The following is a 15,865-nucleotide window of genomic DNA, read 5'->3' on the forward strand; positions in this document are numbered from 1 at the left end:
TTTATTCTACTCCAACTTTGTATTTGCCGTGTTATTAAATAAAAAAGTATTGCAGATGTAGTGTTATAAACGTTTAATTTTCTTTTATTATAATAAAATATTTTTTGATTTATTTTGATGAATGATAAAATTTTTTTATGAGATATTTTTAAAATTAATTGATTAAAAATTCGGATTAAAAAAATTTAAATTCCAGTAAATACAAACCCAACCGGTCTGAAAAGCAAACCAACCCAACTGGTTTCCTCATGACCCAACTCAACCCGAACCGACCCAAGTCCATTCCACAGCCAACGCACGCAGTGTGGCTATAAAGCAGCAGCAGTGGCAGCGACGACGAGGGTAAGGGCTGGCGGCGAGGCTCGACGGGGGAAAGGGGCGTGATCGCTGCGGCCGCAACCGCCTCTGTCTCGATCATCATCGACGGAGGCAGCGGACAAGATGCCGATGGTGCTGTTGCGGCCCGTAACATTCGTCACCGGGAACGCTAAGAAGCTGGAGGAGGTTCGATCCATCCTCGGCCAGTCCATCCCCTTCCAGTCCCTCAAGATAGATCGTAATCACCCATTCATCCCATCCCTTGTTTCTTCTTCTGTGTCCGATTTTGATTCTGAAAAGGTTCCTGTTTTGATTCTGGGTCCTTGAAGATAAGAAATTATTTTCTTGTATATGTAGCGTCAGGTTTGCGCGACCTGCATCGTCTAGATGGCCTCAATATAAAATATCATAGGACAATGAATTAACTTGTGATGATTTCTGGGTGCAGTGCCTGAACTACAAGGTGAACCGGAAGAAATATCCAAGGAAAAGGCCCGACAAGCTGCAGTCTCGGTACTATCTTGTTTGTTAATCTGTTAATCATCAAAAATTCTATTTTGTTCTAATCATCAAAAATTAACTTGTGGTAGTTTTTTTGTTAAAGGTAAATGGGCCTGTACTAGTAGAAGACACTTGCCTGTGCTTTAATGCTTTAAATGGCCTCCCAGGTTGTTGCTTTATCCATTTTGATTGTTCGATTTAATATCCTGTTCAATTCTAATATATAACTATTCTGTTTTACTTTCAGGACCTTATATGTAAGTTTTCCGTTCATTTCCATCAAGTGGTACCTTTTATGATATCTGAACATGACTGAAGTTCTTTCTTATTCTTTTTGAAATATCATCGCTATTGATTTCTGATGATTCCTTTGTTTTTCTCAATGTTGCATGCTCTTCAAATTGATATACAGAAAGTGGTTCTTGCAGAAGACTGGACATGAAGGTTTTATGATCTCAGAGTTTGGATGATATTATCTAGTTTTCTAATTATGATGTTTTTTACAATTAGGATTTCTCTTGTTACAGGTTTGAACAATCTGCTGAAGGCTTATGAAGATAAATCAGCCTATGCAATGTGCATTTTTTCTCTTTCTCTTGGTCCAAGTTCCGAACCCATTACATTTGTTGGAAAAACTCAGGTGATGAAGTCTTTCCTTCTTCCTTTGACTTCTTCTATCTTCTACTCTACTTCTAGTTAGTTGTTCTTTTCTCCCAAGAGATGGTTAACATAATTTTGGTAGTTTAGATATGTGTTGTTTATGTAACCTTTCTGGTCATGGAAGTAAAGTATGAGGAAGGCTACGAAGTTAAATGCTGTGGAATGGATGGTTGAAATGCTATGGTTGCTAAATTTAGTGAATTATTCATTTTAATTTTTTCAGTCTTTTTTACATAAAACACAATCACAACTAATATATATAGTTGAGGAGTATCATCACTGGTATAATTTAGATACACTACAAAATGATGAATTTTTAGCCACCACTAATATTGAGCAGTTGTCATTAAAGAATTTTGATTACAAAGCTATGGAAAATGATTATATATGTGACGAAAAATTTTATCACAAAAATGTTGTCACTATTGTATCATTTAGTGATACTGCAACAGTGATTGCCAATCAATGATTAAAAAATTTGTTAGAGAGGGTACATCTAGTCAGTTCGACTGATAAACCATGGTAGGTCCAATTGTCAACCAGATATGTTTAAGAGGGGAAAGGCATGCCTGATGACCCCAAATGCCATTCTCTCCCCACCAAAGATGTGCATTCAACAGTGCTGATGGAATCTTTATGACCATGGCAGATAAAAAATAGATCGGAATCATGGTTGGACAAGCAGTCAAATTGGTTGGATGTGTAGAGTGGAAGGGCAAGTGGGTTTAGTGGGGTTATTTTGGCCATGAGGCTATTTAGGAGTTTATGTAAACCGAGGCCATGAACCATTTTTTTAAGAAAATCAAGGATCTTTTTAGAGCTTCTTCCCAATAGAGAAAATAGGAGAAGAAACACTTTCTTTCCATGAACATCAGAAAAATAATTTTTAGTATCACTCTCAAAATACAGTTAACATTTTGTAAAATATTTCTGTACTACTTTTATTGGGAATACTATGATGAACTGTTGCTGCAATATGAAGGCTACCTCCAGAAATGTTCAAGGAAATATAAATATGAATATGATTTTGGTCATTGACAAGCAAATTCGTGTATTGGTATCGCAACTGTAGAATAACATTATTTTATTAATATAGAATTATTTTGTAATGTTGAATGGTGATGGCATAAGTTATTAAGGAAATTGTTATACTGATTTTAATTTTATAAAAATGGTTAGCAGGTATTGGTAATATATGTAGGAGCTATTTACTAATATGAAATTAGGCTAAAGTTGGGATGTTGAGAGTAGCTTTGAGAGAGATAAATTAGTTTCATAGTGGTGGAAAAAGGTCTACTTATACATTTAACAAATAAGAGGAAATAGATAGATGATTCAGAGCATGATTTTAGTGAATCTTCTCCTGCTCTTCACCACAGTTGTCAGTGAAATGGCTCAAAGATATTTAGTTTCATTAAGTGATTCAAAGATCATTGCTTTATATTTGCTCATACATGAAGCAGCACCTTCAAGATATCTGCTTGCAGTTATTAGGCTTTATCATGCAATTAATGTCCTGTGAAGTGTTCTTACTATAGGTCTCTAGATCACTTCCCCAACAACTATGTAGTATATCACAAGCAGCGACACTGTGGAACTAATTGAGATAAATTACCAGGACAGGACTAACCTGGTTCCAAAACATCTAGTGGTTTCGATATGGTTTCGCTTACATCCACCGTTGGCTAAATTAAGGTTTACCCAACTGAATGGAGCAAATTTGATAACTTAGACTTTCTTGATGGTCTTGTTTATGTATAGCACTCATGTTAACTGGATGTGGCTGGTGAATCTATTTGCATAGCATGATAGGTCCATCTCGGTTAAAATTCTTGTATTTCATGAGCAAAGTTGATTAATAAGCTCTAAGTTCACTAACTCCACTCAAGTAAACCTACTGCCTACGATTACCAAATGGGATTGTCATCCATATTGTGGCATTTTACTACTAAAATCTGCAATCGATTCACTTATTAACTACAATATAGGGACCAGCCTTTTCTTTTCGGTTTGCGATTTATTTTTGTTGTATCTCTTTTTTTCCGTGTTATTGGAGTCGCACTTTGTAAAAATCATTCGATGATCATGGATGTTTGGAACTTTGACTTGCTCCTCTAGTGAGAACAAGAACTGCTTTGTCTCTGTATCATGAATGTATCATCACTTCATATTGATTTTTGTTCTTCCATTCTAGGGTGAAATCGTTCCTCCAAGAGGGCCCAATGATTTCGGATGGGATCCCATCTTCCAACCAGATGGCTACGAGCAAACGTATCACTCTTCCTTTCAGTATAACCTCTTGTTTACATCATACAACTCCTGATTATTTCTTTTATGCATTTTGTTGGCGAAGCTATGCTGAAATGCCCAAGGAGGAAAAGAACAAGATATCTCATCGTTCGAAGGCACTGGCATTGGTGAAATCACACTTTGCATCTGCTAGTTACATCTTCGAAACAGATGCTTAACAATCTAGAGCCAAAAACTGAGGTGAACTCCATGGACAACTACATTTTTTGTGTTCTAGTAATGAGGTTTGAACATTTGTAAACACTTTGGAGCCATGTAACATTTTCCTTGGAAGTAGTTTTTCCAATGGCATGGCATTACTAGGAAGAGCTTCAACTCATTGATAATAATCAGTCATATGGAGGAGGTTGAGACAAAGGGGGAGAATAAATTTATATCTATTTTTAAATAAATAAAGCCAAAATATTGGAAGAAATATGTATTCTAAATTTTGTAACCATTGTAATTATTTAAATTAAAAAGTGTAGTATAACTTAATGTTGTTTTGTGTTGTATAAACCTAAATAAACAACTTGTTAAAGATATAGTTAGAAATGTTTTCATATGATTTCCGCAATGTATTTATAAAATTTGTTTTCAGAAAATAAAAAAGATATTTTTGACACTATATCTGTGTGTATGTATATATATTATTAATAAGAATGCTTATTTAAAATTACATTTATAAATATTTGTAACACTTTTTAATTATAGATACGTAAAAACAATTCAAAATTCAAAAAAGCATAAAATTGTAAATAAGATAAAATTTCAAATTATCACTAATTTTTAATTAAATGTTTTTTCCCTGATTGCCATTGCTTTAGTTTTTATAATTAATTTTTATTTTAATCATGGCAAGTAGATTTTTTTTATTTTTTCAATTTCCGCTGATCTTTTTTATTATTAAGAGGGTGCACTATTGTATAAGTGACCAATGCATCTGTCAGTTATCAGTATTTTAATTTAATTATTAAAAAAAATCAAACGTAATAAACAGTGGAAGGGGGCAAAAAAAACGGTGAGCGTGGATTGAACACACAGCCTTCAGATGTTTAATCATAAACTCTCCCAACTGAGCTACCGCTGCAGAGCATTTTTCTAATATAAAATTTATTTATTTCATGTATTAGTATTTTATAATAAAAAGTGGAAGGGGAAAAAAATTGCGGTGAGCGTGGATCGAACACGCGGCCTTCAGATCTTCAGTCTGACGCTCTCCCAACTGAGCTATCCCCGCACAGCATTTTTTCTAATACATAAGAAATTTATTTCAATGTATCAATATTTTAAAATAAAAAGTAGAAGGGGAAAATAATGCGGTGAGCGTGGATCGAACACGCGACCTTTAGATCTTCAGTCTGACGCTCTCCCAACTGAGCTATCCCCGCACATCAAAGTTTCTGATATAATATATATTTATTTCATTATTAATAAAAATGAAAGGGCAAAAAAATTGCGGTGAGCGTGGATCGAACACGCGGCCTTCAGATCTTCAGTCTGACGCTCTCCCAACTGAGCTATCCCCGCACGAAAATTTTCCCTTGCCAACTGAAACCCTTGCGACGACGTCGGGTCTCACGGGTTTGCTTACTTGGGTTAATGGGAATAGCTAAACGGGTCGAATTGTCACAGAACCCGCTCCGCTCCTAACGTGACAGAGAAGTACGCCTCCAGCCCTAATTTTACAAACGCCGTTTTTAATCTGCGTCGACGTACTATATTAACCGTGGTTTAGCCGAAGGCGGTGGCGAATCCTTGCTTGGGTGTTGACTGACGAATCCATGGCCGTTCCAGGGAGGCGCAACGGTGTGATGGGCGACGAAAACGACGACGACGAAATCCTCTTGGACGACGGCAATGCCTTAGCCGAGCTCGGTCTGCAACCCGACGTCCCCCCTCACCTCCGCGCCCTCTTCGAGGCCGTCGAGTCCGGAAACGTTGACGCCCTTCGGCAAGCCCTAGGTACGATACAAGGCCCTGTTCCTTTTCTTTCTTTGAAATAGATAGATCGATCCTTGTATTGTTCTTTTTATCCGCCGGCGTTCTGTTTTGGTGCGTCGTAATGAATGATCTAGTTCATCTTGTTCGGAGTCGATGCATAGCAGTGGATCTTGAAGATTTTTTTATTTGATCTTTCTTGCATTACTTTTGAGTTGCTGTTACCAAATCGACCTTGAAGATACCCAAAGGTTTTAGACATTGATGAGAAGCTCATTAAAGTGTTTTGCCATCGATATTGAATTGAGGATTGTTACGTAATCCTTGAATCCGCATTATATTCTGTTGTTGGCTATTTAGAAAAACAGTCCGATATTAATCATAGTGAACTGCTTTGCTACTTCCTTTTACTAGTGATAGTGCACCTGTAATCGGTACATGATGATAACATATGAACTTTAACTGGACAATCATAGACAACTAAGTTGATTCTTTTTGTAGCATGATTACTAAATATTTTTTTATGCATTTACAAAAAATATGGCCTTCATTTTATGAAGATTCAACTTTTGTTTAATAGTGTGTTAGTAAGTTTATCTTCAATAAGTCAGATGGTGTGTTGAACTTGTAGGGCGTTAATATTAGTCCGTTAACTGGGTACTGTTAAGTGTACTTGGCTAACTTCACCTGCTGATGTGTAACAAATTGCAAAGCTTTTCAGGTCCATCAGCAACACACGAGATATGAGGCTTAACACTTCCACTTAAACACAAGGTTTCACCTAATATTGTAACTCGAGCTCATAGTTGTTAATATATCGATCCAAGAATGGTTTAGAGTGAGGTTGCAGGTTGAGCTGTAGAGTAGTTGCCAATGGAGAGGGTTTCCTAAGCGGACTTGTATAGTCCTACCTATCAATGCATCATGCAATGCACCATTAGATCCTCAAGCCCATTCACAGCAAATGCAATGAGATCTTCTGCTTTGCCACTTAATTACGAGGTTAAACACCAAGTTACTGGGAAAATTGGTTAACATGTCAATTATAAGATTAAAAGTACCTATTTCTCCACTTCTCATTCTCATCTCTCCCATGTTAATGTATCTTTGCTCCCTATAATCTAAAATATATTCTTATCTCCATTGAATTTTAGTAGGCATCTTTGACTCCAACGTCATTGAGAAAAATAGATTTGTGTGGTGAATGATCTACAAATTGACTGGTTTAAGGCTTCAAGCAAGCATAGAGATCATCTTGTTGGTCACTCGACAAAATTTCGCTTTATCAATATCTAATTTAACCCAAATTGACAGGAGATATCTTACTGGAAACCTTCAGCACTGTTTCAACTACATAATAGTCCATAGGAATTAATTTTCTGAATATGATATTACAGAAGTTGTTTGGATGATATGGCAAAGTGAACAAGATACTTTTTTGAAGTAAAGGCTAATGTATCTGACTCACAAGCTAACTTTCTTTTTTGACTATAATATTTTTATTCCACAAGCTTCTGCATCCAGCCTTTTATTTATCCCTTTTAGTTTTTGGGATTTTATTTAGTAGTTATTTCCATTTCTGGTCACGTAAACTCTTATGACAGAGTACACATTAATGATGAAAAAAAATCAGCAAGAATCCTACCTTGTCAGTTTATAATTTAGGATAGGATCTATTTTATGTTCTTAATGTTAGATAACAAACTTCTATTTGTTAAATATAGCCTTTGAAACTCAGGATGGAGAATATGATGGTTTGCATGTCAAAAATTACATCAGTATTTGCACGTCTCAATATTATTATTACCTCTTGGTTTCAAGAGATAAAGCTGTCCTTTCTCTTTCTTATTTTTCTGGCCTTATTATTACCAAATATTTTCCCAATTCCTTATTATTATTATCTGAATTGTCCATTATATATGAAATTTGGAAGAAAAAAATTAGATGTTTTCAGGAATTTCTTATGTGTTAGTGGAGAATCTGGATAAACAACTGCAGAATGATACACATAAGGTGGTATACTCCCCTGTACATACTTTTTCATCTCTGACTTACAACAGATAGGAGGTGGGAACTTAATCTATTTATTATGTGACCCTTGAATCTTCGTTAAAGCTCAAACAAATCTGGCAACCTAGAAATTTGTGATTTTTGTCCATTATCTTGTCTGCAGTTGTTTATCCAAATATCTCATACCAAATGTAATATCATGATTCATATGTCCAATAAAGCAGACAACAAAGTTTATTCATGATTCATCTTCTGGAAACCTGTATATTAATGGTAAATAAATCATCTTACACATCAGGATATTCTGTGGGTATAAATAATAGACTTCCACCCATCATTGGTCTTTTTAAGCTTTCTAACTTGAATTATAAAATTCATCCGACCTTTATGGCTGCTAACTGTCTGTTTTGTATTTTGACGATTATGGAATGCAGATAATCATAATGGAAGCATTGATGAACCTGTTGAAGATGGTGATACAGTTCTTCACTTAGCTTGTCTCTATGGGTATTTTTCATGTGTTCAGGTTGGCATATCATGAAATTTCTATGCTTCTTTTTCTCGTTTATTACTTCTACAATGTGTGGGAATAATGTTGGTTCTTTTTACCAGTTACTACTAGAGCGAGGAGCTAGCTTGGAGGCCAAGGATGAGGAAGGGGCCATTCCGCTTCATGATGCTTGTGCTAGCGGTAAGGGTCAAAGTCTTCAGTTTTAATTACTTTCCTCAGCTTTTCGGTAACGTCGTCTGACCTTTCAATATGCACACACCTAGAAATAGAAAAATTCTGAAACTTAACAATCAAAGCCACACTCGTAACCCTTCCACTGGTGATATGTGCAGGATTTCATGAGATAGTTCAATACATGCTGAACTTTGCCAGTGGCCCCGATGTTATAACCCGCATGTTAAATGTTACTGATACGGAAGGCGATACTGTAAGTTTGTTAAACCCCCATAGCCAATTTACTTTTATTTCTAACGTAATTTGCTGTAAAATGTCTATTCTGATAACTGTTTTTTCCCCTCTTATGCTTTAGCCTCTGCATCATGCTGCTAGGGGAGAGCATCTTGACATAGTACGGCTGTTGCTTGCATCTGGGGCTTCTCCAAAGAAGATAAACATAAACGGAAAGGTATATATCACATTTTTTTATGCCCATCACATTTCTGTAGCATACTAACCGATCGATACAGATTCCGGCGGACCTTGCAGATCAAGATACAGAAGTTAGGAGCATTTTAACCGAGGCAGCAGCCGCTGCCGATGCTGTGCAATGCTAGTAGTACTATATGGCGAGAGCAAAAGTCATGCTAAATTGATGTACTCGATACAAGAATTCGTTAGTCTTCTCAGAAAGCACCAATTGGTTGCTTAGTATGCTTGGGAATTTTGGTACAGTTCTGTCTTTTAGTTGTCTGATATTTATCTGATAATATGCAACATATTTGTTTGCTAAACATTTGTCCGAGTTAGAGGATTTTCCATTCATCATGCGTTAGACAATTATTCCATTCATATACTATTTTATAATTTCAGTCCGTCAAAACTATTAGTACGAAGTAGCCAAGTGTCAATATTTTTAGTTTGATTCATAGAGTGACAATTGTAACTATATTCACGGGAATGATACAAGGGATCATTAGGGAGGGATTGGGAGAAAATAACAACTTGGTACAATTGGAATTTCAAATTCAATTTGATTTGTAATCAAAAGTATCCTTCATCTTTCTTCTCTTAAACGATATATACATTTTTATTTTGTAATAAATAAAACAATATCTTTATTTTGCAATATTTGTAATTAAATGTTATCAAATCATTTTTATATTTTAATAAATAAAATCTTATCCTTCATCTTTTCTTCTCTTAAACAAGCATTTCTTAATATTTTACAATTGTTTTTATGAGATTTTTTTTTGGTATTTTCCCAGCATTTTTCTTTCTTTATAGGATAGCTTTGGGGGTTAGAGGGATGATATGACTAATATGTTTTTTGATCGACTATATTTCATATCTATGATCTATCACTTTTGAACAACTCTAGGGCACAAGCACTTGCCCACAACCTCTAAGTGAAGGGGTTGTGCTACTACATTAGGCCAGTTAAATCTTAATTATTATGAAAGTGAACAGTGAAAATTATCGTTAACTTTTTACAAAGATAAATATGCTTTTAAATATGATAATTTAAGTAAAATTTTGACTAAAGTTTTGATATACCATGATTTAATAATTTAAATCGTATTTGAATGTGCAAAACATAATTAAACAAAACAAAAATAAAAGAAATGAAAAAAAAAAGTATAACTAATCAATTGCTAGATTATAATGAAGACATTGAGTACATCATTTTTTAAAAACATCTTTGAGCTAAATTTAATTTAAGCTAATGTTAACTTTAAGAATGACACAATGCTATATGAATCTTAGGGAACATTAAAAAGGGTGCTATGGTAAAAAAAAAAATTGTATAATCCATTCAGAATTAATTAATAAATTTATATACGTAACTTGTGCCTGGACTTTCATTAATATCACCTTCAAATTTATCATATACATTATATTTTAAAAACTAATCATAACATTTTAAAATTTATCACAATGTTTAAATTTCAATATCAAATTTAAATTCAATGGCGTAAAAAAATCATATATAATTAGTGAAATACGACTTGTTATTGTATCAAATTCATCGATCAATTTTCTTTTGGTCATCTAATATTAAATTGTTGACGTAATATCAACATGGTTAAGTGTTAAATCTTTTGCTTGTCAACTTAATAACAAATCTTCTCATTTTTCACTCATTATATTCTCTTTCCCACTAGTAATTATACAATTTGCTAAGCTATCGAAGATTAATTATTTAATTAACTTTATTTACTTCTTCATTAAAGACAGCTTCAGCTATGTCTTGATACATTATTCATATTAACCTTGCTAGAGTTTCTTTGCAAAGAATGAAAATAATGGTAAAAACAGATCCCTTATATATAAATATACAACCCCACATCATTTTTTAAATGATAAACTTTTCCCTTAATTATCTTTTCCAGCATCGCAGTTAATTTGAGGCAAAGGCTCAATATTCAACTAGGCTTGTAAATACACATAATTGAATTTATTTTTTGAATCGTAGGACTGCAACCCAGACAAACAATATTTCAGACGACAAAATATCTGAAAAGGAAATATGTGAACGAGCAAAAGCTATCAGGCGTCTCAATCAACAAAAGGAAATAAGACTTGGAGAGGATCACATGAAAGTAACCAAACACGTATTTGTTCTGGATACAAAGTATTAGGGGTTTCAAAGGCAGAAAAAAAAAGAGTTACCACATTGATAATTTTCTTGCTTCTGTGATGGCAAAAAGCATGGAACGCGAACACTGGTACTGTTAAGATAAGAGCCTCTGAGCAGCTTTGATTACTGTAAATAAACAGTTTTCATAAGCAAATATCACAAGAATATTATAACTTAATCCTTTCATTGTCTTGTTGAAAATAACAGCAGATACCTTGCTGGCGATGTTGCTGGAGAGCCAATCAAGCCCTTCATACAGACCTTCACCTGATGTAGCACAAGTACTTTGTATGTACCTGGAGAGAACACAAAACCATTCGGTAGAGTTAACAACCTCACTATTTTTAATCAATCATCCACTGTCATCAGCTGGGTATGAATACATGGCCGTTTATCGAAGAAGATGAAGAAATATCAAACCTATGAAAACAAATATGATTGTCTAAAAACTAGAGATAGTCTTTCCAGTCGTTACAATTACAAGACAAGAAGTTGATAAATAAAAGATTAAAGAAAAAAGTAGCTCAATTCATACAAAATACGACATGATACAAACTGCAATTTCTTGCATTGTCATACAGAAAAATCATGTAACACAACTTTGCACAAATGAAATGCTCTGCACATGGATTTGGTAATGCTGATGCATAAACGAGGGAAATATGCTTACAATATAATGGAAAATCAAAATGGACCTTAGCGTATTGTTGAACAACTGAGTTACATCTAAGGTCATATGTTATGGCAAATAAATGTGCTATCGATCTCCAAAGAAAGTAACCACTTCTTAAACTTTACAGTGGGATAATTATCATGATTTGGACATGGAAGATTGAATTAAAAAAAACAAACTAACACTAAAGCATTGATTTCATTAGGATGACAAACCTAAGTTGATTTGATTCGCTTTGCAAGTGACACAATGAAGGCTGGGCTACTGACTTTGGATCCACGAGGAAGACTACAAAAAGCAAAAAACTGAGTCTGTGCATCCTAAACTAGCAATATTTGGCTCTGTGAGTTTGATTTGGTTGCTCTGTGGACTATTCTAAACTGCAAAAGAATACCAGGAAATTGACTCTCCTGTCTCTATAAATTATCCAGACCAGAATCAGAATAGGTCAGTTGGAACTATTGACTTTAGAGATGCCATCAATCTATACCAACATTATGTTAGCATCACAAGCATCTTAAGGAAATTATATGTACCTCTGTATTTCTTTCCTAGCCACAATATGAATCGATACTTATTCAAGAAAAGGAGACCAATATTTTTTAAACCAATTTCTATTTCAATTATTAATCTAGTTTTTCTTAAACTAATGGGAGATTTATTTCCTCTTATTTCTTTTCTTGCAATATATGTATCACTATTTATACAAAGAAAAAATGGGCAAGGACCAAACAATAAATTGTAAACTAACCTTCTACAGGTACCCTTTATTAAACCCATAGGATTTTTTCTTAAACTCATACGAGATTATGTGTTCCTCTCTTGTTTTCACTTCTTTTTGTAGACACAATATTGATGAATATTTATTCAAGAAAAGCAAGGGCTATGAATAATTTGAAAACTAATCTTCAACCAATCTGAATTCTTAGGGAAGAATACAGATTCTTAACCAACTTCCATTGCATTGAAGAGATAATAACCTAACCTTTTAACCTTGAACAGCAAATCCAATACAAGCAATCCTCTAAAAAAAGAATAACATGCATCTAGCATTGGACATATTTAATGTGGCAAGTAAAATGTATAATTGCCATTACTTTTCTCTGGCTTCTTATAGCTCAGCATATATTCCAAAATGGCTGCCATAGTAGATAACTAAGGAAAACAGACAATGCAACATATCTTACCAGTGCCGCTGACGGAGAGAATGAAGACCAAGCTTATCAGTTATTTCAGCAGCATTCATTGCATTTGGAAGGTCTTGTTTGTTAGCAAACACAAGCAGAACAGCATCCCTTAATTCATCCTATCAGTACAGAATCACATGAAATCAGGTTAACAATAGTTTCAAGTAGGCATTCATGCAAGCTTTACGATAGTAATGAAGAATACAGGGGAGCTTTCCGCTTCATGCTAACTAGGATCATGTCAAGTGAAGACAGTTAACATCATTTAATTGCAGTAAGTTATAAATGCTGCTAAGTTTTCTCCATTTTTTGTTCACAATTTACCTTTAATTATTGGTGGAATCTCCTAGATGCATACAGGATAGGCTAATTACCCCCCAAAGAATAAAAGATAAAAAAAAGCAAATAAGTATGATATCACTGCCACAATGTTCAGTGCAGCAAGAAATATATATTAGATCCAGAATAGTTATGTAGAAACAGGATTAATTCTGGAAATTATAAGAGGTATATTTATTAACAAAATGTGTCACCTCATTAAGCATCCTGTGAAGTTCATCTCTTGCCTCAACAACACGATCTCGGTCATTGCTATCAACAACAAAAATAAGTCCCTGTGTGTTTTGGAAGTAATGCCTCCACAGAGGTCTGATCTGTTGTTCAACAAAACATGTGTATTTAGAAATGGGTAACAAGTTAACTGTTATCAGACAAATCATCCTGAGATGATAACGTTAACGCTGCATGTCAAGCTTAAAGTGATATTAACTGCGCTACCATCTCATATATCAAATATCCATATTGTTTTGCTGGAACTCTCATAAAACTGTTGCCACCAAAAGAAAACAACTTTCTAAAATAACATGGTTGTTTATATGAGAAATACTGGCTAACATGAGTGGAACGTTACCTTGTCCTGACCACCAACATCCCATACAGTGAAACTAATGTTCTTGTACTCAACAGTCTCCACATTGAATCCTGCATTAAGACCCATCTTAATTAACAAATGCATAATTAGATAATGCCTTCAAATCATCTATAATAACAAGATATAAAAGTTATAAAGTGATGCAAGCTGCAGCTAATGGCTCATGTATTGATCATCCATAGAGAACATTTTTAAGCGAATATAAATGGTTACCATAAGGAGATATCATAAATTTAACAAACAGATAGTAAGAACAGTTCATTTCAAAAGGAAATGAAGAAAATCCTATCTAAAAAAATGCTGTTTACTGTTACTTCATCAACATTTCTCAGTTCTTACAACTAAATTAGTATTATTAAAATTCCAGACAAATACCTGGTTTTACTATGAATACAAAAGTCAAATTACAAAAATGACACTTTGTATGAACTTGTTGAAATGTTCTCAAAGACCAAAGTATCAATCATTGTATAGGATGCAATAATTTGATCTCTTGTTAATTCAAGTATTTGGTGATGTTTTGAACATTGATCTAAGAGTAGTAATAGGTTGTTTATGTTTTATTTCTATTTCATCACCATAGCTGATCTAAAGATGTTTCAGTTGTTCATGATGTATATTCTTTATCCCTGTTCATTCTCCATGATCCTGACTACATGATATAGACAACTCATGATAAAAAATTACAACGACAATCAAATCTTTGAAAATCACTGATTCATTAGGTAAATATTGCATGTCTAACACCTATAAATCACTGGATAAAAGAAAATGGGTGAGATAATCCTCTTCACCGAGCAAATCTAGCAATCAATACTGAGACAAAGAATGGAAACCAGATACCGCGAGGGATGATGTATAATGCTCACCGATTGTTGGAATGGTGGTGACGATCTCTCCAAGCTTGAGCTTGTAGAGGATGGTCGTCTTACCAGCAGCATCAAGCCCGACCATCAGGATCCTCATCTCCTTCTTCGCAAACAGGCGGCTAAATAGCTTCGCGAAAGTGAGCCCCATCGTTCCCTCAACTACCATGAGCGAAACGTAAATTTAATAAGCCTAAAATAATTACGATCACAATAGGCGGATCGAAGATCAACAACAAAAGTAACAGATCTGAAGCAGAAACAGGCATTCCATTGTATTTCCATAGGAAAAAGCGAAAAAATTGAGACCGAAACAAGGTGAAGCTTCGAATACAAAAGATCTACACGAACACAATCCCGATCCGGGCGCCGACCGGAGAAGACAAAGATCAATCTACTTGTTAAGGCGGAGGAAGCAGATCGGGCACCTCGTGATCTAAAACGACGGAGATCGCATGAAAATATGGGATCGGAATCACCTGGCGATCACGGGAGGCGCTGGACGGAGGAGACGGGTGGATTGGAGGAGATGAGAACGCGAGAGGCCTTCGGCTCTTCGGTTCCTCTCGTCCGCGTCGAGAAGGCAAAGGGTGGTGCGACGATGGTCGTCGCTGAATAAATATTTAGGGGAGGCCACAAACCGACACAAAAGTAGCAAAATAACTCTGTTCGAAATAACGGTCATGACGTATCAGGTTGGCGTAACTGTCCGATATAACTATGTTATAACGTCAGTGAACGAGACACTGTTATAATTAATATCGTGTAGGAAGGTTCTGGAAAAACTTAAACGCCATTTTAGATTTTTAAATAGTTAAAATATTTCAATAAATTTATTGTAAAAAATTAAAGAAAAATTCTATGAAATGATAGATAAATCTGATATATTATAAAGAATTAAATAAATATTAGACTATAAAGTGAACATATAAGTTTTGTTTGGATTTTATTTGGATGGGGTGGGAGAAGATTATTAACAGAAGGAGGAGAAGAAAAAAAGAAGGAAGAATAAAAAAAAGTAAAATATTTATGTTTATAAAATGATGGAAAGTTTATTAATATTTTATTTAAAAAACAAAAGAAAATTAAATATATAAAATTATAAAAATACTTTTACTTCTTAAAAAAATAACGTATGTAGAGGACAGATAAAAAATTATAAAATTCTATCAATATTGTAT

At 34.4% G+C, this 15,865-nt stretch overlaps 3 protein-coding genes and 3 non-coding genes across 6 annotated transcripts; 2 read left to right on the forward strand and 4 right to left on the reverse strand.

Annotated features, from left to right (window-relative positions):
• The first annotated feature begins 300 nt into the window (after nucleotides 1-300).
• LOC141815410 (inosine triphosphate pyrophosphatase) lies at nucleotides 301-4,075 on the forward strand. The gene is made up of 8 exons (XM_074703361.1): nucleotides 301-556; nucleotides 767-831; nucleotides 923-986; nucleotides 1,067-1,076; nucleotides 1,232-1,263; nucleotides 1,347-1,459; nucleotides 3,674-3,750; nucleotides 3,833-4,075. The coding sequence occupies exons 1-8, from the start codon at nucleotides 442-444 to the stop codon at nucleotides 3,945-3,947; spliced, it is 591 nt and encodes a 196-aa protein (XP_074559462.1). The 5' UTR covers nucleotides 301-441; the 3' UTR covers nucleotides 3,948-4,075.
• An 860-nt stretch (nucleotides 4,076-4,935) lies between these two features.
• Nucleotides 4,936-5,008, reverse strand: TRNAF-GAA (transfer RNA phenylalanine (anticodon GAA)). Its single transcript has one exon. It is a non-coding gene; the product is annotated as a tRNA-Phe (tRNA).
• A 78-nt stretch (nucleotides 5,009-5,086) lies between these two features.
• Nucleotides 5,087-5,159, reverse strand: TRNAF-GAA (transfer RNA phenylalanine (anticodon GAA)). The gene has a single exon. It is a non-coding gene; the product is annotated as a tRNA-Phe (tRNA).
• Nucleotides 5,160-5,225: 66 nt separating this feature from the next.
• On the reverse strand, nucleotides 5,226-5,298 carry TRNAF-GAA (transfer RNA phenylalanine (anticodon GAA)). The gene has a single exon. It is a non-coding gene; the product is annotated as a tRNA-Phe (tRNA).
• Nucleotides 5,299-5,478: 180 nt separating this feature from the next.
• LOC141815409 (uncharacterized) lies at nucleotides 5,479-9,180 on the forward strand. Its single transcript, XM_074703360.1, has 6 exons — nucleotides 5,479-5,733; nucleotides 8,154-8,245; nucleotides 8,332-8,410; nucleotides 8,563-8,657; nucleotides 8,760-8,855; nucleotides 8,917-9,180. The coding sequence occupies exons 1-6, from the start codon at nucleotides 5,553-5,555 to the stop codon at nucleotides 9,001-9,003; spliced, it is 630 nt and encodes a 209-aa protein (XP_074559461.1). The 5' UTR covers nucleotides 5,479-5,552; the 3' UTR covers nucleotides 9,004-9,180.
• Nucleotides 9,181-10,904: 1,724 nt separating this feature from the next.
• On the reverse strand, nucleotides 10,905-15,299 carry LOC141815411 (ADP-ribosylation factor 1). The gene is made up of 7 exons (XM_074703362.1): nucleotides 15,164-15,299; nucleotides 14,688-14,846; nucleotides 13,798-13,868; nucleotides 13,421-13,540; nucleotides 12,888-13,006; nucleotides 11,242-11,323; nucleotides 10,905-11,153 (listed from the first exon to the last, which is right to left on the reverse strand). The coding sequence occupies exons 2-7, from the start codon at nucleotides 14,833-14,835 to the stop codon at nucleotides 11,151-11,153; spliced, it is 543 nt and encodes a 180-aa protein (XP_074559463.1). The 5' UTR covers nucleotides 14,836-14,846; nucleotides 15,164-15,299; the 3' UTR covers nucleotides 10,905-11,150.
• Nucleotides 15,300-15,865: the final 566 nt, after the last annotated feature.

This window comes from Curcuma longa, chromosome 21 (genome assembly GCF_044706935.1).
Source record: "Curcuma longa cultivar G26 ecotype Majalengka, Jawa Barat chromosome 21, ITB_CL_G26_1.1, whole genome shotgun sequence".
NCBI lineage: Eukaryota > Viridiplantae > Streptophyta > Magnoliopsida > Zingiberales > Zingiberaceae > Curcuma > Curcuma longa.